The 26,129-nt window shown below is 36.4% G+C and overlaps 1 protein-coding gene across 2 annotated transcripts in view; it reads left to right on the top strand.

Moving 5' to 3' along the window:
- Positions 1-20,500, top strand: part of LOC123541438 (carnitine O-acetyltransferase-like) — a 32,930-nt gene extending 12,430 nt beyond the window's left edge. For both annotated transcript variants that reach the window (XM_053524435.1, XM_053524436.1), the window contains exons 7-14: positions 2,384-2,555; positions 3,817-3,989; positions 4,827-4,927; positions 6,046-6,162; positions 9,568-9,690; positions 10,170-10,368; positions 12,513-12,650; positions 14,455-20,500. In XM_053524435.1, the coding sequence (XP_053380410.1) occupies positions 2,384-2,555; positions 3,817-3,989; positions 4,827-4,927; positions 6,046-6,162; positions 9,568-9,690; positions 10,170-10,368; positions 12,513-12,650; positions 14,455-14,673 (1,242 nt within the window). In that variant the 3' untranslated portion in view covers positions 14,674-20,500. The remainder of the gene's footprint in view (positions 1-2,383; positions 2,556-3,816; positions 3,990-4,826; positions 4,928-6,045; positions 6,163-9,567; positions 9,691-10,169; positions 10,369-12,512; positions 12,651-14,454) is intronic.
- Positions 20,501-26,129: the final 5,629 nt, after the last annotated feature.

Here is a 26,129-nt window from a genome sequence, read left to right as displayed (position 1 = left end):
GCAGGGCAGGTGGTGGGGGAAAAATCTACACCCCTGCAGAGGTTGATATTTTATAGGTAAATAAAGTTTGCTCAATATGATAATTTTTTTATCGTGGGAGCATACTCATATCTTTGTGTTATACGGATTGATCTAAAATGCACAAACAAGCTTTTTGAAAATTCTTGCTTATGCCTCCAGTATAGGTGGAATACATTGTTTGAATTGTCCGTTCATCAGTCTGTCAAACAAACTTTCTTGTATTTTCAATAACTTCTAGTTATCAGCTAATTCAAATGAAATTTTGTATATGTCATCAGCATGAAGTGGACATTGGCATATTTTCAGGGCTTTTTAGCTCACCAGAGCCAAAGGCTCAGGGTGAGCTATTCTGATCGTTCACCGTCTGGCATCTGGCGTCTGTTGTCCATCCGTAAACTTTTACTTTAAACGACATCTCCTCATAAAACGCTAGCCCAATTCCATCTAAACTTAACAGGAATGTTCCTTGGGTGAAGTTCTACAAAAATTGTTCAAAGAATTGAATTCCATGCAGAACTCTAGTTGCCATGGCAACCGAAAGGAAAAACTTTAAAAGCCCTAGAGCTTAGATATTTGGTGTGAAGCATTGCCTAGTAGACCTCTACCAAAGTTGTTCAAATCATGACCCCGGGATCAAAATTGACCCCTCCCCAGGGGTCACTTGATTTTACATAGGAAAATCTTAAATCTTCTCAGAAACCAGAAGCCCTAGAGCTTAGTTATTTGATATGCAGCATTGCCTAGTGGACCTCTACTAAAGTTGTTCAAATCAGGACCCCGGGATCAAAATTGACCCTGCCCCAGGGGTCACTTGATTTTACATAGATTTCTATAGGAAAATCTTCAAAAAAATTTAAAAAATAAACCAGAAGGCCTAGAGCTTAGATATTTGACATGTAGCATTGCCTAGTGGACCTCTAAAAAATTTGTTCAAATCATGACCCCCTGGGTCAAAATTGACCCAGTCCCAGGGGTCACTTGATTTTATATAGGAAAATCTTCAAAAATTTTCTAAAAATAAATCAGAAAGCCTAGATCTTAGATATTTCACATGTAGCATTGCCTAATAGACTTCTACAAAATTTGTTCAAATCATGACCCCCGGGGTCAAATTGACCCTGTCCCATGGAGTTACTTGATTGTACATACAAAAATCTTCAATATTTTCTAAAAATAAACCAGAAGGCCTAGATCTTAGATATTTGATATGTAGCATTGCCTAGTAGACTTCTACAAAAAATTTTCAAATCATGACCCCGCCCCCATGGGGTTACTTGATTGTACATAGAAAAATCTTCAAAATTTTCTAAAAATAGAACAGAAGAGCTTAGATATTTGACATGTAGCATTGCCTAGTGGACCTCTACAAAATTTGTTCAAATCTTGACCCCCAGGGTCAAATTGACCCAGCCCCAGGGGTTACTTGATTGTACATAGGGAAATCTTCATAAATTTGCTAAAAATAAACCAGAAGGCCTAGATCTTAGATATTTGATATGTAACATTGCCTTGTAGACTTCTACAAACTTTGTTCAAATCATGACCCACATGATAAAATTGGCCCCGCCCCAGGGGTTACTTGATTGTACATTGGAAAATCTTCCAAAAAATTTCTAAAAATCATCAGTTTGACATTTGAAACATGTAGCTCATATTACTCGGGTGAGCGATCCAGGGTCATCATGACCCTCTTGTAATAGTTTTGGAGAAAGTCCCCTTTTTGAACTTTTTACTATACTAGTAAGTATTTTCAGGGAGCATGCATGTGCCATACAATGTTGACATCATTTTTTGTTTTGAAATGTAATGGTATTTATATTACAAGTCGGTACTGAAGTAATTTTTTAAAAACTTTCCACATCATAGGCATTGATAAAGGTAAATTAATTTTAAAAAATGTAGAATGTTCTTTAACTTATTACTAATTGAATTGAAAGGGTTATTTCAGTGTGATTCTTATATTTAAGGCAGTACAGTTAGACCTATGTAAATGGTTGCCTCTGTTTCCAGTTTCGATGTTTTCAGAGCAAATTAATCTGTATAAAGCAAATTGCCTTAAAATGCCATTTTTGCTGCTGCTAATCAAGAAGTTGACTGTATTTACTTAGGAAAAAGCATGTGTGCAGTCTGTGAGATATGTAGAAAAGCTTGTGAAGTTAGTCACACAGTAAAAAATTATGATGAATAATTGTTAGTTAGCTGAAGTTTACAGTTATGATACTCATAAATTCTTCAAAGATTTTTCATGTATTTTAAAAATGATTTATTGTATTCTGATTATACTCTTGAGAAATTTTCCTTTAACATGCAATTATTGAAATTTTCTTTTTTTACTACTGTATCGTAATATGACCTATTACAGATATTTGAGGTGCCAGTATATGGTGGCGACAGCAAACCACTTACAACTTCACAGGTTAGAGACCAGCTGTCAGAGGTTGTAAAACAAGGAGCAACAGCAGGGGAACCAATAGGGCTCTTCACAATGGAACACAGAGATAACTGGGCAAATGTATATAAGAAAATGATTCAAGGTAAAATGTTGTTTGAATTTTTTCTAAGCTGGTTTTGAAAAAATGGGACATATTATGTAATGGCGCATGTGTTTGTCCATCTGTCCATCATAATTCCAGTCTGGAGCATACTTTATAACCATTAAAGATATTGACTTTAAACTTGGCATATTGTAGATGGCAATGACTTGAACCGGCTCTGTAGGTCAAAGGTCGAGGTCATAAATTGAACTAAAAGGTCAAAATTGGTAATCATATTTCATGTCTGGAGCATAACTAGATAGCCAGGCAAAATATTGACTTCAAACTTGGCGTGTTGGTAGATGGCAATGAGACAATGTGCAGAGCACATGAAATGGGTCTGTAGGTCAAAGGTCACAAATTGAGCTCAGAGATCAAATGTGTCCATTTTATTTGGTGTCCGGACTAGCCATTTCAAGGTATTGACTTCAAACTTGGATTGTAGGTAGGTGGTGATGAGAAGATGTGCAGAGTGTATGAACAAGGGTGGTAGGCCAAAGGTCAAGATCACAGCAAGGTCAAATTTACCCATCATATCTTATCATCATATCTTGAAACTGTTCAAGGTATTGACTTGAAACTTGGAATACAGGCAGGTGTTGATGCAGAATGCAACAATCTACATTGCAGCCCCTGTCCTCTCCCCCAAACCTTTCTCCCTCTCCCCTCCCACCCCATCATATGCCTCACCAAAAACATTCTTCAAATATGCTTTTTCTTTAAATTTTTGCTTCCCTCCTCTTCTGCTATAACCCTTTGGGTGTATATTGCTCTGCTTGGCAGAGCTCTTGTTTACTGTTAATAACTTGAGGCATTTTTCCACAGTCTAAAATATATTGCAGTATATCAGGCATGCATATTCCATCAAGAACTTGAGCACTATGTACACATTCTATATCAGTTGATTAAAACAAACTCAGGAATTTTCAGAATACAATAGAAAGTAATGTCTTGGTGTACTGCAAGCGCTCACAAACAGGTGTAATAGTGTTCTATTTTATTTCATTGACAACACTTCCAGAAATTTAACACAACTGTTCTTGAATGTAAAAGGAATATACATTGTATATGGTTAATAATCTGCCATTAAAGAGAAATGAAAAGGTATCAGAAAACAGAAACACTGCAGCAAAAGGTTCAAGTTGAAAAGAGTTCCAGATTAATGTTTTATGTAAATAAGTTGTATATATACCGGTAAATATTCTGACATTGAAATATGAAAAACAACCATTGAGTTAAAATATTTGATTTGTTTGAACAGATAAGACCACTAAGGCAGCCCTAGAATCTGTTCAACGCAGTATCATAGTGCTATGTCTAGACAAGTCAAACAACACAATGACAGATGCACGAACAGTCAGCGGACATCAGATGTTACATGGCAGAGGCTCCTCTTATCATACTGGGAACAGATGGTTTGATAAAACTATACAGGTATTTATGCAGTGCTGTTCATTTGCTATTTTAACATCTGCCTAAGTGGTCATTCATTAGCTTGACTATTGCACTCTTCCATTTGTCGTTGTCTGCTACAGGGTCCAAGTTTGTACATAAGTTTGTGCCTCAGTAACCACTAGCGAGTAACGATTGAAACTTTATACACTTGTTCAGTGTGATGATCTGACATGACATGTTTGAATAACTCTTATTTTGCTTTTTTACCAAGTAATGCCTCATTTTTTGTACGTTTTTGTTTGTTCTTGTGAGCTGTTATCTCAATACCAACTTTGGGAATAAATTGAAGCTTCACACACATGTTCACTGTGTTTACACAGGTACCATAACTTGGTTTTGCTATGTTCACCAGGTTTAAAAGTGAGTCTAGTTGTTTGGATGTCTGCCGCTCAACCTGAGTTGTGGGTTCAAGCCCTACTAGGGTCACAACCATATCTTCTCATATGACACAAGTACTGGTTCTTCCAAGAAGCTGACTCAAGAGTGATTCAAATGTTTCAAACTTTCGTTAACATTCAAGCTTAAGTAAATTAGTATAACCTATTTAACCAAGTTATGCTTTCACAGTTTTTAGCTTTGATATGATCTCATTAAGCATTACAAGAGTGGAAAGGTCTATAATTCAAACCTATTGCTCCTTTTATACTTAATATTAATTATTTTTTCATTATTTTGAGTTAGTATCAAGCCTTCAAATAGTCAAGAATTGCTGTCCTCCAACAGTGCTTGTGTTGTTGCAAATCTTTTGATATTATTGAAGACTGGATAGCCAAGGAGTTCATCTGGTTAAAGTTATAATGCCTGTCTATTTTTCAGTTTATAGTAGGAGAGGATGGTTACAGTGGATTGAACTACGAACATACAACAGCAGAGGGACCACCTATAATACATCTCATGGATCATTGTATGAAATATATGTGAGTGGTGTTGGTCAACATTTCAGTCAAAATAATAATACAGTGGAACCTTTGTGAATGGATTAGGGACTAGAGTTCAAGTTTGGTTTGGAAAAGTTTCTAACTAAGATGGAATTTGTTAGCGGAATGCATGCTACATTGCAAAATAATGGTTTTAGGCGATTGCCTGGAAACCTGATACATTAGTATCATGATCTTGTAAAGTTTTTTGTGTGAAAAAAGCAGTATTATCAACATATGCTTAGAATTAGTGTGAATTTAGCTGATCATGATGAAAGGGAAGTTTCAGATTGGCTTTAACATTATTCAGATTTTAGGGTAATTTTGTTCTGATATCAAGAGTTTCTTTCTGGAGCAGATGTTTGGGTTCTGGTTAACAGTAGTGTTTTTCTTTTTTATGAAGAAAAATTGTGGGACCACAATATATGTTCAGTTTGTGTTAAAGTATATATTTTTAATATTTCTTCAGTTCAGTCTGAAGGTTTTGCCCTAGTGGTTGGGTAATTAGACAGACAAGATAAATGTTGATCTAGAACTATTATGTAACGCAGTTTCTTTGTTCATTTTTCTAGCTGGAAAAGTATACTTGTTGGATCATATGCCTTGGATAGAAATTTTGCCCTTTTTTACAGAAATGCCTTACATTCAGTACTGGTTATACCATGACTTCATAATACATGTATATACATAATACACATACATACATACTGTAAAATCATTTAATTTCATGGGCATGAAATTTCGTGGTTTTGGTCAGAAGGGCAATTTAAATTCGTGGATTTCAACTTTTGAACTTAAAATGAATGGGAATTATACATGCTTGTTGGGATTAAATTTCGTGGATTGACTCAACCACGAAATCCACAAAAATTAGTCCCCCACGAATATTAATGATTTCACAGTATGCTGGGTAATAACCAAGTCTGTTTGTCATTAAAGTGATAGGCAGAAAATATGATCTTATTTGTCTGTCAATGAAGGAAATATGTTTTGTCTCAGGACATTGAGAAGAAATATTATTGCCAATGTTTCTCATTCTGTGTTGTCTGTCTTACAGAGGCAGGCATGTATAAGGACCTTATAATCAATTTTAGTTTAATGTTGACACTTGTTTACAGATCTAGTGGAAAGGATTGGAGTCCAGCGACTGATGTGAAACCACCTACAAAATTACAGTTTAACCTTACACAAGATGTCAGTGATAGTCTCATACATGCCAAGGAAAATGCAGACAGGTAAGTCAGTGATAGTCTCATACATGCCAAGGAAAATGCAGACAGGTACGTCAGTGATAGTCTCATACATGCCAAGGAAAATGCAGACAGGTACGTCAGTGATAGTCTCATACATGCCAAGGAAAATGCAGACAGGTACGTCAGTGATAGTCTCATACATGCCAAGGAAAATGCAGACAGGTACGTCAGTGATAGTCTCATACATGCCAAGGAAAATGCAGACAGGTAAGTCAGTGATAGTCTCATACATGCCAAGGAAAATGCAGACAGGTACGTCAGTGATAGTCTCATACATGCCAAGGAAAATGCAGACAGGTACGTCAGTGATAGTCTCATACATGCCAAGGAAAATGCAGACAGGTACGTCAGTGATAGTCTCATACATGCCAAGGACAATGCAGACAGGTAAGTCAGTCATAGTCTCATACATGCCAAGGACAATGCAGACAGGTACGTCAGTGATAGTCTCATACATGCCAAGGAAAATGCAGACAGGTACTTTATGGTGTACAATATGTGTTTGTTTCACTATTTATTTAGCATAGTGTCAGAGTCCTTTCAGTATGCATACTCATACTACATGTATAAAATAGATGACTTACATGAAAGAAATTACAGTACTATTTAAATACTGTATTTCAAGGAACATTTACTGTTCATACACATCCGTTCAGCCTTATTATGGTCATCCTCTCAAAAACATGCAAATAGTATTTCTGTGACTAGTCACCTCCCCTGATGGTCTGCTTCAGGAATAACAAGCAATAGCTTTAAAAAATTGGCCAAATCAGTAGGATGATTTTCACTAAGTGATTGCCCTTTTTGATAACTCTACATTCGTAAAAAATGGCCATCCTAGTAAGGAGTATTTTCAGCAACCACTGGCTGGAATTCAGCAAAAAATTCATAGGATGCTTCACTCTCAAGAGAAGTTGGGCATATTGTCTTCATGTTCCAATGGAATGATATTGCCCTTTGTTTAATCAACATTAGGAAACTATAATGTGCCCAGTCGGTGGATTTCACTTTTGTTCTTTTAACTTGCTATGGTCATATTATTGGAAGCATCTATCAGTTTTACTGATATTTCTTGCTTTGGAATTGCGATAAATAGCTGACATCATTTGAATACGAAAGATTTTTTACAGAGATCTGTATCTTAATATTTTTATTTGCCTGTTCTTCTTTGAACATCCTGAAGTATGTCATTGTTCAGGTTGGCAGGCAGTCTGGGTGGGAGGGAGTGGGTCAGACAGATCATTTCCACTCAGTAATTTTAGATTGGAGGGACCTATTGTCACCAAACTGGGTGTGGTTTTAGTTTTCATCAAGACAAAGATTGTGGTTGTATTTTGGGTCACTTGGGTCAAGGTCAAAGCCACTTTTTGTAAAGGTAGAAAATGGTTTCCACTCAGTACCTTTAGTTTGGATAGACCTATTATCATAAACGTTAGTGTATAGATAGCTTTTACAAAGGTTGGAGAGTACTGTAAACTTCAGTTAGTCATCAGAATAATTATGTACATTACAGTTGTTCAGATGCTGGCATTACATACATTTGTATTTGTATCAAAGTGTCAGATGTCAACCATTGAAAATGTGTTTTCTTCACATTGCTGTATTTCTTGCTTAGTATTGTGTTTCAAAAAAGGAAGGCATAAACTTTTCGAACAGTTTTCATGCTCAATTTTAAAAAAGAATGTTATATTAGTAATTCTTTATCATGGCTATTTTTAGCTCGACTATTCGAAGAATAGTCTAGCTATTCTACTCACCCTGGCGTCGGCGTCGGCGTCGGCGTCGGCGTCGGCGTCGGCGTCACACCTTGGTTAAGTTTTTGCATGCAAGTACATACAGCTATCATGTAAAGGCATATAGCTTTGAAACTTATTTATTCCTTTTTCTAGGTCAATTACCAACCTCACTGGGTCAAGTTCCATAACTCTAACATGTATTTTGAGCAAATTATGCCCCCTTTTGGACTTAGAAAATTCTGGTTAAAGTTTTACATGCAAGTTACTATCTCCAAAACTAATGCAGATATTAAATTGAAACTTCACATGTGTCTTCGGGGTTATAAAACTAGTTGATAGCACCAAGTCCCATAACTCTGACCTTTATTTTGGCCAAATTATGCCCCCTTTTGGACTTAAAAAATTCTGGTTAAAGTTTTGCGTGCAAGTACATACAGCTATTACTAAAAGGTATATAGATTTGAAACTTATTTTTTCTTTTTCTAGATCAATTACCTACCTCACTGGGTCAGGTCCCATAACTCTGACATGTATTTTGGCCAAATTATGCCCCCTTTTGGACTTAGAAAATTCTGGTTAAAGTTTTGCGTGCAAGTACATACAGCTGTTACTAAAAGGCATATAGATTTGAAACTTATTTTTTCTTTTTCTAGATCAATTACCTACCTCACTGGGTCAAGTCCCATAACTCTGACATGTATTTTGGGCAAATTATGCCCCCTTTTGGACTTAGAAAAAGTTTTACATGCAAGTTACTATCTCCAAAACTACTACAGATATTAAATTGAAACTTCACATGTGTCTTCGGGGTTATAAAACTAGTTGATAGAATCAAGTCCCATAACTCTGACCTGTATTTTGGGCAACTTATGCCCCCTTTTGGACTTAGAAATCCTGGTTAAAGTTTTGCGTGCAAGTACATACAGCTATTACCAAAAGGCATATAGCTTTGAAACTTATTTATTCTTTTTCTAGGTCAATAACCAACCTCTCTGTTTCAAGTTCCATAACTCTTAACATGTATTTTGAGCAAATTATGCCCCCATTTGGACTTAGAAAATTCTGGTTAAAGTTTTACATGCAAGTTACTATCCCAAAACTAATGCAGATATTGAATTGAAACTTAACATGTTTCTTTGGGGTTATAAAACTAGTTGATAGCATCAAGTCCCATAACTCTGATATGCATTTTGGTCAAATTATGTCCCCTTTCGAACTTAAAACTCTTTTGATATTTAACATTTTGGGTAATAATTTCCTGCTTCTGTGACAATATTTCGAATAGTCGAGCTTGGCTGTCTTACGGACAGCTCTTGTTTCTTCAAGGTTAGTATGATACTTTTAGCATAGACATGGATTTGAGGATTAAGAATTTTCTTCTCCTGAGACAAACATTATTGAGATATAACAGGCCTGTATTCATCAACACTTAGAATTCAGGATACTATAGTTGTTTGCTTTGTTAATGTTAAATTAACACATATTGTAAATGAAAGTTTAGAAAATATTCATCAATTATATAAATATGCCGTAAACATAGCTACTGTAACAGTAAATTGAATTGTGTTTGTCTATATCTGATTAATGCAGGCACTGTGTCTGTTCATATTGAAGTGTATTACATATCTTTTATGTTGTTTTCTGATGGTAGGATGGTGAGTGACCTTGACCTGAAGGTATTTGTATTTGATGAGTTTGGTAAAAACTTTCCCAAGTCACAGAAGGTCAGCCCAGACAGCTTCATACAGAATGCTCTACAACTAGCTTACTACAGGTAAGTAGATTGTGACAAGTTTGTTAGCTTACTCAAGTTTTAAAATCAAGTTGTGAATTCCCACCTTCAAAGAAGTAGGGGCAATTGTTTTGCTGATGTGGATTGGTCTGTCGGTTGGTCGGTCCATAGACCAGTCGGTTTCCGGATGATAACTCAAGAACACTTGGGCCTATCATCATGAAAGTTGATAGGGAGGTTGGTCATGACCAGCAGATGACCCCTATTGTTTTAGGATGAGTAGATCAAAGGTCAAGGTCACAGTGACCTAGAACAGGTAAATGGTTTCCATACAATAACTTGAAACGCTTTGGCCTAGGATCTGAGGTCAGTATGTCGTATGTCCAATGCACAGTGACCAAATAATTTCTATTCAATTTGCAGTTACTGAATGCATCAAGGGGTCAGATAGTTAGGTTTGGAATTTCAAACCAGAAAATTAAGAAGAAAACGGAATTATAATTTGCCACACTTGTTTTCAGACACCATAAGAAGACCTGTGGGTCCTATGAATCTGCTTCTATCAGAATGTTCCAGCTTGGACGGACAGAAACAATACGTTCGTGTTCGACGGAGTCACTGGAGTTCACCAGAGCTATGATGGACAGTAATGTTAGCAAGCAGAGAAAGGCAGAACTACTGAGACGTGCGATAGACAGTCATAAACAATACACTAATGATGTGAGTATTTTTAACCCTTAGCCTGCTAAATTTCTGAAATGGACTGGTCCATCATTCAATTTGGGCAATACCATTTGATATTCAAAGGGGTGTTTACTGAAAATTTACTGGCTGAATAGCGAACAGTGCAGACCATGATCAGCCTGCAGGCTGATCTTGGTCTGCACTGGTCGCAAAGGCAGAATCGCTTGCCGTCAGCAGGCTAAAAGTTAACTGGACAAATCTATAGTGTCATTGATATAATGTTTAAATGGTCATCTACTATTTGCTTGTGATGAACTTTTAGGATCATTTGATGTCAATCCTCCACAATCTCTTTAAAAAACATCTTAATATGACAATATTTCTTTCTTTATAATGATAAAATATGATGATAAATCTGTTCACATGTTAAATAATTCTACATATTTTAAAAAAATGTTTAAAATCGGCTTTAAATGCACAGACCTCTTTAATCTGACATGGGTCAGTATCTTAAAAACAAGCAGACAGACCTATACAATTTATTTCACAACATTATATATCACATATCTATTTACAACTGTGAGAAGTTTCAAAGAAATTGACATTGCAGAATAATCAATATTTGTGAAATTGTTATCTAAATTGTGATTTACCCATAGACTCCCATTATATAAAAATCTTATGTTAGGTACTTTTCAAATCAGTCTTTAAAAAAAAAAATAAGCACACAACCCTGTCTTTTTCATCTGCAGAATTTTCTGAGTATATGCTGAAGTTTTGAAAAATCAAGGTTTCAACAAATTGTACATTGTAAAAAAAAATTTGAATATGCAGAACTACCTCATAATAAACTAAAACAAAACAAGATTAAGTAATGAATAGCTTCTGCAGACAGCTAAAATGTTTTCTTTAATCATTTACAACTTGTCAGCTACATGAACTAGGTCAGAAAAATGATATTAACAAAGCTCTTTTTCGTCACTGGCATAATAAAACATTTTTTTTTATACTCCCCTATGCAGCCTTTATTATGCCCATCCCCCTCCCCTTCAAAGAAGGAGGGCTATTTTGTTTTGCAGATGTTGGTCGGTCGATATATCTGTCGGTCCAATAGACCAATCTGTTTCAGAATGATAACTCAATAACACTTGGGCTTAGGATCATGAAAGTTGATACGAAGGTTGTTCATGACCAACAGATGATCCCTATTTATTTTTAGGTCATTAGGTCAAAGGTCAAGGTCACAGTGAGCCTAAACAGTTTACAAATGATAGCTCAAAAACACTTGGGCCTAGGATCATAAAATTTGATAGGGAGGTTGATCATGGCTAGCACATGACTCCTATCGATTTTGAGGTCAGTGGATCAAAGGTCAAAGTTACAGTGACCTGGAACAGTCCAATTGTTTCTGGATGATAACTCAAGAACCCTTGTGCCTAGGATCATGAAAGTTGATAGGGAGGTTGGTCATGACCAGCAGATGACCCCTATTGATTTTTAGGTCAGTAGGTCAAAGGTTAAGGTCACAGTGACCCAGAACAGTTAAACCGTTTCCGGATGATAATTTTTGATAAGGCTTGGGCCTAGGATCAGGAAACTTAATAGGGAGGTCGATCATGACCTGCAGATGACCTCTGTTGGATTCAATGTCAGTATGTCAAAGGTTAAGGTTACAGTGACCCGGAACAGTCAAACCGTTTCCGGGCAATAACTTGAAAATGCTTTGGCCTAGGATCAAGAAACTTAATAGGGAGGTTGATAATGACCAGTAGATGACCCCTATAGATTTTGAGGTCAGTAGGTCAAATGCCAAGGTCGCTTAGATCCAGAACAGTAGATCCTTTATTTGCCAAATAACTAGAAAATGCTAGGAGGCCCTAGGGTGTGCTTTCATAAAGATAGTTAAATGTTTAGTAGACAATTATAAGGATGAGGACTTATTCTTGAAACAGTGAATTCTTGTTGAACTTTAATAATTCATGTATTTAGCAATATTTCATTGACGACAAACTAAAAGAGAAAATGTTAAAATGTCGAAGAATGTATTTGTCATTTCTTTAACATTTGTGATCGGCTGTTCTGTGAAGAACAAAGGAAACTATAAATGGATGTGTTTGAAGTGCCGATTAAATGATAGTGATTGAAAAAATAACAACTGTATTTTGGTTTTATCCTGACAGGCTATCTCTGGGAAAGGCATTGACAGACATTTGTTAGGTCTCAAGTTGACAGCTGCTGAAAACAATATGGAGATACCTGAGTTGTTTAAAGATCCAGCATACACTTTCAGTGGTTCATGGAGGATTTCAACTAGTCAGGTAAATAAAGTCCATCAAAATTAGACTGATTTTAGAAAGAATGTTTAAATATGTCAGTGTGTTGTTTACTTTGATATAACAACTTGCAACAACATTGGGTCAACTCTTCACAATTACTTCTCTGGTTTTACAGCTCTGTAGTAACACCAGTGTATTTTGCACACAATATTCAAACAATATATAGGTGTTTCACACTAAAAACAAACATGATAAAGTACAATTTTATCAAGAAGAAATAGACTAAATAGAACTGTAATTGGTAAAGGCATATGAAATACGTGTACAAACTCACTGGAAAAATTTGAGCAAGTAATGAACCCCATACAGAAAGTTTTATGCATAGTTTCCAAGTTAAATGTATATATTGTAAGCAAAAACCATTATGCATAGTTCTGTAAATTATTTGAATAGTCAGTTTTTCTGTCTCTTGACCATTTTTAGTGTAAGTTTCCAAAACTCTTTCACAGGTATAAAATGCACACATATGGCCTTTTCTAGTAGTACATTGCAATGATGTTTGAAAATATTTTCAGTGTTCCAATTATAGTAAGTCATATATTTTAGTTGCCCCATTTGCAATATTCTGTTGAACATGTATGTACATTGTGTTGTTATCATTTTTATGCCCCCAAAGGTGGGCATATTAAAAGCGCACTGTTCGTCCGTGTGCCCGTGTGTGCATCCATGCGTCCGTGTAAATTTTTGTCTGGGCTGTAATTCTACCATCCATAAAGGGATTTTGAAATAACTTGGCATAAAAGTTCACCACATTGAGACGACATGTCATGCGCAAGACCCAGACCCCTAGCTCCGAGGTCAAGGTCACACTTAGAGGTCAAAGGTTTAAATGGTCTGTTTCGTGTCTGGTCCATAACTCTGCCATCCATGAAGGGATTTGAAAAGAATTTGACACAAATGTTAACCATATTGAGAAGGTGTGTCATGCTTATGACCCCGGTCTCTTGGGTCAAGGTCACCATATGATGTGTGATTTATTTGCGCAGACAGTTGTAGCATTCTTGGGCACTCTTCGGGGGCATTTGTCTGCAACAGTGACAGCTCTTGTTAGGATTCTATATCCCTTCAGTTTTCAGGTGAATGGCTAGACAAAACTGTTTACTGCGAAGCAAAAGCTTGATCCCCCTCCACTGTTTTTAAAGATGAAATTTGAATAATAGAAGATAGGAATAAAAAAAATTAAGTTAATTTGTTAAAAAATCTGACTTTTTATGCCCCCGAAGGGAGGCATATTAGTTTTCAACTGTCCGTCTGTTTGTTAGTTCGTTCGTCACAACATTAACTTTTTGCATGACGGCACTTTACTTGCGAACCACTGCACCCAGGACCTTCAAACTTCACAAGCTGATAGTACTTATTGAGTAGACGACCCCTACTGACTAAGGGGTCACCAGGTCAAAGGTCAAGGTCACCAGGTCAAAGGTCAAGGCACTGCGGGGGGCATTTGTCACCATTAGTGACAGCTCTTGTTATTTCAGCATTCCAAGTCGAACATTTCTCATCTGATCTTCACAAAACTTGAACAAAATGTGTTTGCCAATAAGTCCTCGGCCAAGTTCGATAACTAGCCAGTTCGGCCCAGGCACTTAGGAAAACTTGAAACTTGTTTTTGATAATCAAAGCACTCAAAGTCTGGTAAGGCAGTTGAGGTCTTGGTGCATGGTTGACCCATATACATGTACTACTATTCAGATGATTAGACAGTTGTGGGAGACATGCAGTTTTCTCAAAATCATCTCTAATTTACTCTGGTTTTGTTTATTCTTTATATTCTTTATGTAACTAGGTACCAGCCAAGTCAGAGTCTGTTCTATTCTTCGGGCCTGTGGTACCAGACGGGTATGGATTCTGTTATAATCCTCAGGAGAAGTGTATACTGTTTGGAGTATCTTCCTACAAGAGTAACAGTGTCACCCTGCCAGCAGCCAAGATGGCTGAACTAATACAAGACAGTCTTAGAGATATGAGAGATGTGTTGGCAGCCACAATGAAAGCTAATCTGTGATACTTGTTTAGATTTAATATATAAAATAAAATGCAAAGCGTTTTATTCACATTTGTTCATTAGAGCATGTAGGCTTTGTATCCATCTGTCTATACATGAGCATTCCTGATTAGAATAATTTGCTGTAAAATATTGCTTTTTTTATTACAATTTTTTTATATTTATTTACAGTCATACATGCCACCACCTGTATTAAGCGATCTTCTTGCTAGATAAATACATCACATTTTTTCATTAAACGACCTGTGTCTACTTGAAACGGTCCCAGCGGATAAGATTATCTGCAAAAGTCTAAAATCTATTAAACGGTCATATAAAAAACATTTTCACCTGTCTCATTAGTGGATATGTTTGCACTTGTATATATTAAACCTTTGTAATAGTCAAGTAAGGGAACTTGGAGAAGTATTCACCATAGTAAATCAAAGTTTGAGCAATAGGTATAATTTTATGCACATCGTATTTCAGCAGTTCAGCATATTACTTGTCATTCAAAATTTACTAGAATCTATTAAGAGACTACTTTCTGGCCTCTCAATACAATGTCTACTGTATTGTCCTAACTCATGAATGGTGTAACCTCCAGTGATGAGCAATCCTCACTTTTGGCTTTATCAGACAGAAATAAAATGGAAATGAAAACAACTAGATGTGTTGAGCAATTTTCCAGGTTATGCATAAGTATGGTTTAATGTTTTTAGCTCACCTGTCACAAAGTGACAAGGTGAGCTTTTGTGATCACGCGGTGTCCGTCGTCCGTCGTCCGTCCGTGCGTACGTGCGTCCGTAAACTTTTGCTTGTGACCACTCTAGAGGTCACATTTTTCATGGGATCTTTATGAAAGTTGGTCAGAATGTTCATCTTGATGGTATCTAGGTCAAGTTCGAAACTGGGTCACGTGCCATCAAAAACTAGGTCAGTAGGTCTAAAAATAGAAAAACCTTGTGACCTCTCTAGAGGCCATATATTTCATAAGATCTTCATGAAAATTGGTCAGAATGTTCACCTTGATGATATCTAGGTCAAGTTCGAAACTGGGTCACGTGGGTTCAAAAACTAGGTCAGTAGGTCTAAAAATAGAAAAACCTTGTGACCTCTCTAGAGGCCATATTTTTCATGAGATCTTCATGAATATTGGTCAGTGTGTTTACCTTGATGATATCTAGGTCAAGTTTGAAACTTGGTCACGTAGGTTCAAAAACTAGGTCATTAGGTCTAAAAATAGAAAAACCTTGTGACCTCTCTAGAGGCCATATTTCTCAATGGATCTTCATGAAAATTGGCCAGAATGTTCATCTTGATGATATCTAGGTCAAATTCGAAACTGGGTCACGTGGGGTTAAAAACTAGGTCAGTAGATCTAAAAACAGAAAAACCTTGTGACCTCTCTAGAGGCCATATTTTTCATGAGATCTTCATGAATATTGGTCAGAGTGTTCACCTTGATGATATCTAGGTCAAGTTCGAAACTGGGTCATGTGGGGTCAAAAACTAGGTCAGTAGATCTAAAAATAGAAAAACCTTGTGACCTCTCTAGAGGCCATATTTCTCAATGGATCTTCATGAAAATTTGTCAGAATGTTCACCTTGATGATCTCTAGGTCAAGTTCAAAACTGGGTCACGTGCGGTCAAAAACTAGGTCAGTAGGTCTAAAAATAGGAAAACCTTGTGACCTCTCTAGAGGCGATATTTTTCAATGGATCTTCATGAAAATTGGTCAGAGTGTTTACCTTAAAAATCTAGGTCAAGTTCGAAACTGGGTCACGTGGGGTTAACTAGGTCAGTAGATCTAAAAATAGAAAAACCTTGTGACCTCTCTAGAGGCCATATTCATGAAAATTGGTCAGAATGTTCACCTTGATGATATCTAAGTCAAGTTTGAAACTGGGTCACGTGGGGTCAAAAACTAGGTCAGTAGGTCTAAAAATAGAAAAAACCTTGTGACCTCTCTAGAGGCCATATTTCTCAACAGATCTTCATGAAAATTGGTGAGAATGTTCAGCTTGATGATATCTAGGTCAGATTCCTAACTGGGTCATGTGCGGTCAAAACCTAGGTCAGTAGGTCGAAAAATAGAAAAACCTTGTGACCTCTCTAGAGGCCATATTTTTCATGAGATCTTCATGAAGATTGGTGAGAATGTTCACCTTGATGATATCTAGGTCAAGTTTAAAAGTGGGTCACGTGCCTTCAAAAACTAGGTCATTAGGTCAAATAATAGAAAAACGTTGTGACCTCTCTAGAGGCCATATTTTTCAATGGATCTTCATGAAAATTGGTCAGAATTTTTTATCTTGATGATATCTAGGTCACATTTGCTCAAAAACTAGGTCACTATGTCAAATAATAGAAATAACGATGTCATACTCAGTTCAACACTGGGTCATGTGGGGATAGGTGAGCGATTCAGGACCATCATGGTCCTCTTGTTATCTATTGCTAAAATGTAAAAAAATATATATTGTCAAACCAAAATACAGATTTAATAATTGAATGTCATATGGTGATATCCATTTTCCATAGGAGTTTGTTGAAGATGTCAAGGTTAGGTAGTTAGGCAGTTATAAAATGTGCATTTAGGTTGTGTTAATTTAATTGCTCAAATATATTTAAGATAGATGTAGACATTGTGATTGTAGGGATTTAATTTTATTTCCATTTTCATCAATTATCATGGAAAAAAGATATCTGTAAATATTGTTTCCAACTCCATATTAAGCACTATACCGTTTATATTATGTAAACTTGATAATTGAGCCATGCCATGAGAAAACCAACATAGTGGGTTTGCGACCAGCATGGATCTAGACCAGCCTGCGCAGTCTGGTCAGGATCCATGCCGTTCGCTTTTAAAGCCTACTGCAATTAGAGAAACCTTTAGGGGACAGCATGGATCCTGACCAGACTGCACGGATGTGCAGGCTGGTTTGGATCCATGCTGCTCGCAAACCCACTCTGTTGATTTTATCATGGCGCGGCTCAAATTTACTTGTGTTGTATTTCGAGTACTGTAAGTACATGATAAGTTTGTTTAGTTTGTTTCATCATTCCGGTCTGCTTTGTGTGGAAAATATATGTGCATCTCAAGTTGATTCATAGTGACCAGAGTTGCAGATAATTGATTAGGCCTAAAAAAAAAAAATCTCCATTTCTGGTAACATGCTAAAAAAAATTAGGGTAGGTAGGTAGGATTTTTTTTTTTTTTTTTGATTTTTTTAGCTCACATGTCACAAAGTGACAGTGTGAGCTTTTGTGATCGCGCAGCGTCTGTCGTCCGTCGTGCGTGCGTGCGTGCGTCCGTGCGTAAACTTTTGCTTGTGACCTCTCTAGAGGTCACATTTTTCATGGGATCTTTATGAAAGTTGGTCAGAATGTTCATCTTGATGATATCTAGGTCAAGTTCGAAACTGGGTCACGTGCCTTAAAAAACTAGGTCAGTAGGTCTAAAAATAGGAAAACCTTGTGACCTCTCTAGAGGCCATATTTTTCACAAGATCTTCATGAAAATTGGTCAGAATGTTCACCTTGATGATATCTAGGTCAAGTTCGAAACTGGGTCATGTACCTTCAAAAACTAGGTCAGTAGGTCAAATAATAGGAAAACCTTGTGACCTCTCTAGAGGCCATATTTTTCATGGGATCTGTATGAAAGTTGGTCTGAGTGTTCATCTTGATGATATCTAGGTCAAGTTCGAAACTGGGTCAGCTGCGGTCAAAAACTAGGTCATTAGGTCTAAAAATAGAAAAACCTTGTGACCTCTCTGGAGGTCATACTTTTGAATGGATCTTCATGAAGTTTGGTCAGAATGTTCACCTTGATGATATCTAAGTCAGGTTCGAAACTGGGTCACGTGCCATCAATAACTAGGTCAGTAGGTCAAATAATAAAAAAACCTTGTGACCTCTCTAGAGGCCATATTTTTCATGGGATCTGTATGAAGATTGGTCTGAATGTTCACCTCGATGATATCTAGACCAAGTTTGAAACTGAGTCAACTGTGGTTAAAAACTAGGTCAGTAGGTCTAAAAATAGAAAAACCTTGTGACCTCTCTAGAGGCCATATTTTTCACAAGATCTTCATGAAAGTTGGTCTGAATGTTCACCTTGATGATATCTCAACTGGGTCATGTGCCTTCAAAAACTAGGTCAGTAGGTCAAATAATAGAAAAACCTTGTGACCTTTCTAGAGGCCATATTTTTCATGGGATCTGTATGAAAATTGGTCTGAATGTTCATCTTGATGATATCTAGGTCAAGTTTGAAACTGGGTCAGCTGCGGTCAAAAACTAGGTCATTAGGTCTAAAAATAGAAAAAACTTGTGACCTGTCTAGAGGCCATACTTTTGAATGGATCTTCATGAAAATTGGTCAGAATGTTCATCTTGATGATATCTAGGTCAAGTTTGAAACTGGGTCACATGCCATCAGTAACTAGGTCAGTAGGTCAAATAATGAAAAAACGTTGTGACCTCTCTGGAGGCCATATTTTTCATGGGATCTGTATGAAGGTTGGTCTGAATGTTCATCTTTATGATATCTAGGTCAGGTTCAAAACTGGGTCACATGAGCTCAAAAACTAGGTCACTATGTCAAAAAATAGAAAAAAAACGACGTCATACTCAGTTCAAAACTGGGTCATGTTGGGACAGGTGAGCGATTCAGGACCATCATGGTCCTCTTGTTTTATTAAGGGAGACTTTTCAGAAAATATTTTGTGTCAAAAAATGAATACAAACAAGGGGGTAATGCCTTTAGAGCCTTCAGTAAGTTGATTTTTAACATCACTGAGCATGTTTAAAGCATAAAAAGTGCAGTTTTGCAATTTTTTGTTAAAAAGTTGAAAAAAAAAATTCTCCAAGGCCATAAAAACATTTAGGGTCGGGCCAAAAATTTAGGGAAGGTCAGGATTCCGGAACAATTTTTCTTTTACGCCTTACTCTTCCAGAAGACTTTTTGTCAGACGCAGTACCTCACTTTAAAGTCACAAATGACTGTTAGTGAATTAGTTTTAGGAGGGGCGATTAAACTCATGATCCCTAGTTTTGTAGTTCAGAATTTTAGCACAGAACCAATGGCTCTGCATAATTTTGAAAAAAGTTTGACAATTTTTATAAATTATATACAACAACAATGATCTAGAACCAGACTGTTTGATAAAATTAATATGGATGAGGACTGATATTAAGACTTATTGCCTGTAACTACTGTAGCCAGGCACTGTGTGAATGAAATGTATAAGAATCATGTCTACATAAATTATATCGCCACATTTATATATTAATAATGGAACTGTGCCATTTGAATATAATTGCAATTTGTATATTTGTTAACACTTCTGTTTAACTAGATTTAATGCTGGTGCTAAAGTTGTAACATTAAACTGTGAATTTACATGTGATTGTAATACAGTATGGTTGTAACTTGTGTAAACCTTTATTATTCTGACATATTGTCAGGTGAGCTAGAATAATTTGTGACTTTTGTGTTTTCGTACTTATATGGAAGCCCGAAGATTTTATTTGATATAATTAACAAAGCTTGCTTTATCATTAAGATTCACTTGTGGATTAGTTTGATGATGAATTCAGCAAACTTTTTCTGTGAGATGGTAATGAGGTAGCATACACTTTAGAGACACATGAATACACCAGATCTTTGATGGAATTTAGAAGTGTGTTATGAATTTCTTGCTGTCTCTTCACAATGCCATTACAGAATTGACTTAAACATTTTTCACCATTTCAAGATGGTTTCTTATACCATGTGATTGATTATTGACAGATTTCTATTATTATGAAATATTAAAGTAATATTAAGTTATATTTTTATAATTGAAATTGTTATTTTTATTACCCCCCCTTAAAGGACAAAAAGGTTAAAAAATAGTAAAATTTGAGAAAAGACCCTTACTGACCCATTAAAATTTCCTGTTTTCCAAGGTGACCTTTGTAAATCAACCTTTGCCATTACTTTAACACTTATTCATAAAAAAACCCTGCCCAATTGCAGATCGTTTTTCCAGTAAATATTTTTAGAAAAAGGGGGCCAATCATTTTAAAAAAGATAAAATTAAACCATGCCAGGAAAACCACATAGGGGGTTTGCGACGCGAAAGGACCCAAACCCCATCCTGTGCATCCGCACAGTCGGGTCAGGAGCCTGCTTTTCCCTTTTCCCAAAGCCTTTGGGCAATTAGAGAAACTGTTGCAAACACTTGGACCCTGACCAACTGCAGGGGCCCGGGGCCTGGTCTGGACCCTTGCGGGTCGCAAACCCACTTTTTGGGGTTTTCTCGGGTTGGGGCTCAAAATTCTTTCATATATTTTTGGCATATTTTGGTGCATAATATATATTTTTTTTAAATGGTATTACTTATTTTCCTGAAAATAGGGGAAAAAAAAACATTTTGGAAAAAGGACTGGTTGCTTCCCTTAGGGGGTTTGGGCCCATTTTTTTTGGGGGTTTATGGTAGCATAAAAATACATTTTAAAAATTAAAAGGTTTTTAATAAATCTTAAACGGGGCATGATTAAAAATTATCTGGTTTGGGGTTTGGCAATTTCCGTCATTGTGTGCCTTTCAGACTAGGGGGGCTAGATATTGAAACGAAAAGAGGTTTAACAGACAACTTTTCCCTTATTTTATTTTTTTGAAAAAGTTAAAGGGTTTTTAAAAAACTCGAAACCCAGGCATTTTCATGTTTTGTCCTGCCCAAAAACCCAAAAACCTTGTTTGTATTTTCCCCTTGGAAGTTGGGCCCGGTTTCTTTTTAGAGAAATTGTCTAACAAAGCTTTTAGACATACATAGGCTCCAAATTTGGCTACCCCATCGGGTTTCAAAGGGCAGCATGCCCAACATGATACATTTATCAGCTGTTTAGATGGAGTAGAGGCTGTGACGGGAAACAAAGCCTAGGGAATATTTTTGGGACAACATAAAAAGATTTTTAAAGTTTCAAGATTAAAAAAAGGGGCATTTTCCCTCTATCCCCCGGATATTACAAAACTGTTTTCATAAAACTTAAATTTTTTCCCTCGATGTTGTTAGTCAAACGTATAGCCCCGGGGGTGCTTTTCTCATGATTTTTCAGAAAATTTTTGAAATCATTTTTTTTGGGGTCTTTATCCCCCCACATAAACACTACGGCGCAATCTACGTCTAGCCACGGATAGAAACGTGTAATCCGTATCGTCCGTAGGGATTACTACTTTCGGGTACGGTTTAAACAACGTTTCTATCCGGGCTCACGTGGGGGCTATCACCCCATATGTGAAACTGGGTAAAAACCCACAGTTTTAGGGTTTTAAATGAGCTAGGAAGAAATTTTTTTTACCCTTTATTAAACCATTTCTTTTGTTTTTTCCTCGCACATTGTTATGCTTTTCCCCCGCCCCGGTATGTTTGCCGTTTTTGTTACCCCGTCTGCCTTTTTGGGTTTCCGGTCTTTTTTAAAACTTTTTGTGTTGATATTAACGGGTTTCATTGCTTCCTGCCCTATGGGGTTTTATGGGACTTGTTTTTGAAAAGACCCAAACACGTGCATAAACCATAAGGGGAGAAAAACGGGTGGGGGGCACTTGGTTCTATGTATCTCTGTGTTTCCCAGCGGGTTTCAATTTTTAAATAGGTTTTTAGCTTTTATGGGGAAAATATGCACGATTTCTCGGCGGAAATTTTGCTCGACTTTAGGGCGCATATTCTTCGCTGAAAAACGACGCATATTTCCCATGAAAGATAAAAACCCTTTTTTATTACTACACATCTCCCCGTAAAAATATAATGAAAATATAAAAATTTTTGTTAAAAATCCTGACTTAAATTTGCCCAATACTGGACTAAAAAAAAAATTATGCAAGAAAAAACCCCGAATTAGGGGTCACGCCACCCGTTTAAAAATTCAGGCGTCTGTAGGGAAAAAATTTGACTTTCCCCCGGTACCATTTTAACTTAACGGGAAAAACTGTATGAAAATAAGTGTTTTTCAAATTCAAGGGCCTAATATTTTTTCTATGTAGATGAGAGGGAAAATATCAAAGGGTTTTACCTTTTGTTTTCTGGTCCCATATATTTTTATTGTGTTTGATGCCCCCGAAAAAACCCAAAATCAAAAAACAAACAATGATTTTTTTTATATATATATAGTAGTAAACCCTTAACAGGATGTTTTTCTCTCACTGTGGACCCTCCTTTTGTTTTCCCGGGCTCTTGCTATCTTCGCCACGATTATTTTTTTACTCCCAAATATCTATAACCCTATCAAATACATCATTTTGTGTATTTCATGAAAAACATCCCCTAAATTTTTTTTTTTTTGTTTTTTTTTTCCCTTCAAAACTGCAAAAAAACTACCGCCGGGTTTTTTTTGTTGTTTTGGTTCCCTTTTCAACCCATGTCGGCTTGTTGTCCGAAATTGAGGGCCCCAAAAAGTTCATATCAAAAAGATTAAACATCAGTGTAAATTGCATAGGGTTCAGGGAACTTTTTTAAAAGGAAAGCATTTTGAAATACAAAAGGGGGTGTAAAATCGAGTATTTTCAACCCCGTTTTAAACCAAAAAATGGTGGTAAACGAAAAAATTAATTTTTCCCTCGGCAACCACGAATAAATTACCCCCCCTTTCCGGGCCCCGCCGACAATTTTCTGACCCAATCTTTCCCCCATCAAAATTTTCCACTTTTAGCTTTAATGTTAAATGATAACTGTAATAATTTAAAAAACATTACCGGGGATTTTTTTTAAAAATTGCCTTTTTTTTTATAAGAATTTTATCTTTGGGCTAAAAATATGAAATTAGCTTCATCTTAGAAATAATTACAGTTTTTGGGCCGCGATTACAATCATTTTTTGGGGTTTTTAGATGCAAAAAATTTAAAAACCACGGGGGGGATTAATCTTTGTAAAAATATTGTGTAAAACAATATAAGTACAAAAATGCTTGGGGGCCGGATAGAAATAAATTTTATTGCGGGCCAGCCCGGGAAACTCAAACCCGGGGCATCTGAATATCGTTCGCTTTACCCATTTTTTTCCCCCTTTTTAAAAATTTTCCCAAGCCATATCTTTGACATTTTTCCCTTTCACCTTTGGGGAATTGTCCCAAATTAAACCACGGGTACTTTATAGTCAAAAATTCCCCCAGGCATCTAGATAACAAGTGAAAAGGGGGCCGTCACGGGCCCCGTTTTGGACCCCAAATGTCCCCAAGGGAATTATTCCCAGCCAGCCCGGGACCAAAACCCAGAGCCTCTAAATCCCGTTTTTTTGTAACCGGCCACAAAATTCATTTCTCACCCCCATGACAAATCCCCCAACTTAGTTTTTAGCTATAAAATTTTGAGTGCGCGGGAAGCGGTGTGGTTTTTGTTACGATTGATCGATTATTGCGATTTCCGCAGTGATCGTAAAAAATAAAATAAACCGGGTGTTTAAATTTTGGTTATTTTATGTAAAAACCTCAGGTATGTGACACTTTCTTTCTTTTTTAAAATCACATTTATAGGGCTAACATACGGTAACCGGTTTTTCACTACCTATTACTAAATCCCAAATTTTAAAATATTTCTTTTTATTTGGAAATTTTGGGGAACCATAGAAAATAACTAAAAAGGGCGTGAACGTTTTTTGAGCCTTAGTGGGGCGGGGGGGTTAAATTTTGGGAAGGGTATCCTCCGCCATTTTACCAGTCGGGGTCCCCCCCCGGGAAGTTTTTGCTATAGCCAAAAAGGGGAACGATGAAAAATCGGGCGGCTTTAAACGCTCAGTAAGTTTTTCCCTCGTTTTTTTACAGGTTTTCACATTTTACTGTTCTAATCACTTGTTAAACTATTTTAATCACCTATTGACCTACAGAAATAACTTGTTGCGGTCTGTAAAACTTAAAACCATTTAAATGAAATAGTTTTTTGGGGGTCCCAAAAATGGGACATATGGGGCTTTATAGAAAAAAAACTCCAAATTTCCAACGGGGCATTTTTTTCAGGAACGGGTGGGAAAGCGTGGTAGAACCCTCGATCTTCCGAAATTTACCTTGAGGCGCCCCTCCACTAAAGGGCGGGTTTGGGCCCCCCTTTGAAGTCACTCCCCTTGGGGGCCCCTTGTTTATATGAAAAGAACTTAAACAATTGAATCATATATGTTTCTAGGGAAAGGGTTGGGTGCGCCATCTGACTCCCAAATGCAAATTTAGACATTTAATGCTAAATCCCAATTAAACCAAAATTTTTAAACCCCCAAAATCCCAAAAAGGCTATATGGGGGGATTTACATGTTTTCCCATTTTTTATTAAAATTTTTTAAAAAGGGTTTTTGAATAAATAATAACTTCGAGGTTCTGTCGAGCTTTTTTTAATAAATTTTTATTTCCACGTGTTTAAAAAATTTAATGTAAAAAAACCCCAAAGGGAATTTCCCTTTTTTCACATTGGGTTTTTTTTCTTCAAAAACCCTAAAAATTTCTTTAGTGTTTTACAAATTTCATGTAATTGCTTTTTTTCAATTCCTACGAACTCAAACACGTGAAAATTTTTTTTTTTTTTTCCCTTTTTTTTTTTGCTAATCCCAAAACACAAATTGTTTTTTTGAAAAGATGAAAACGCCCAATTTTTTAAAATATTTTAAAAAATTTTAACTTAAGATCTGTGTCCCTTAAAGACTAAATCAAACTTTTAAAATTCGCGAAAAAAAGGTAAAAAGTTTCTGTATGCAGGTAAATGGGAAATGGGCCCGAAAACATTTTACTCAAATTTGGTTTGAGGGGCTTTTTCATGTAATGGCTACTTAAGGGGGCATTCATACACTGAGGGCATTCAGCTCATTTTAGCAAAAGCTTTTTGGCATTTTTTTCCAATTTTAAACATTTATCATTTATCGTTTAAAACCTCAATTTTTGGACTTTAAAGCGTTTCTAAAAAACATTTTCACTAGCTTTTGGGCATTTATGCCCAAATTGCCCCCATTAAAACCCCCCCCCGGCCTTCGAAATTTTCTTTTAAACCCCGGAGAAAAGGGTGATCTGGGGCAAAAATTTGATCTTTTTTTTGACAATTCTTAGGGGAAAAAATACGATCAAATTTAAAAAACCTCGGTAGATTTTAAATATTTTTTTTGTCGTTTTTTTAAAATATTTAATATTTCCCCCCCGTGTTTTTAAACTTTAAAACATTAAATTTTGTGACTAAAAAATGAGAACCCTTTTTTTTTGCGATGCAAATCCTAAACAAGGGGTTTCCCAGGGTTTTTTTCCCCTTTGACCTGACCTCCCGCCCCCCCCCCCCCCCCCCCCCCCCAACAAAAATTAAATAGCGATTTTTTTAAAATTTTTTTTTTTTTTTTTTAAATTGTTAAACCCAAATAAAATTTTAAAACCACAATTTAAATTTTTTTTTTCGACTGCCTGATCCCATTAATAAAAAGTACGGGCATAGAAATTATGGAATTTCGATGGGAAAAGCAGG

This window comes from Mercenaria mercenaria, chromosome 15 (genome assembly GCF_021730395.1).
Source record: "Mercenaria mercenaria strain notata chromosome 15, MADL_Memer_1, whole genome shotgun sequence".
NCBI classification, from domain to species: Eukaryota; Metazoa; Mollusca; class Bivalvia; order Venerida; family Veneridae; genus Mercenaria; species Mercenaria mercenaria.
This window is presented reverse-complemented; position numbering and strand designations above follow the sequence as displayed.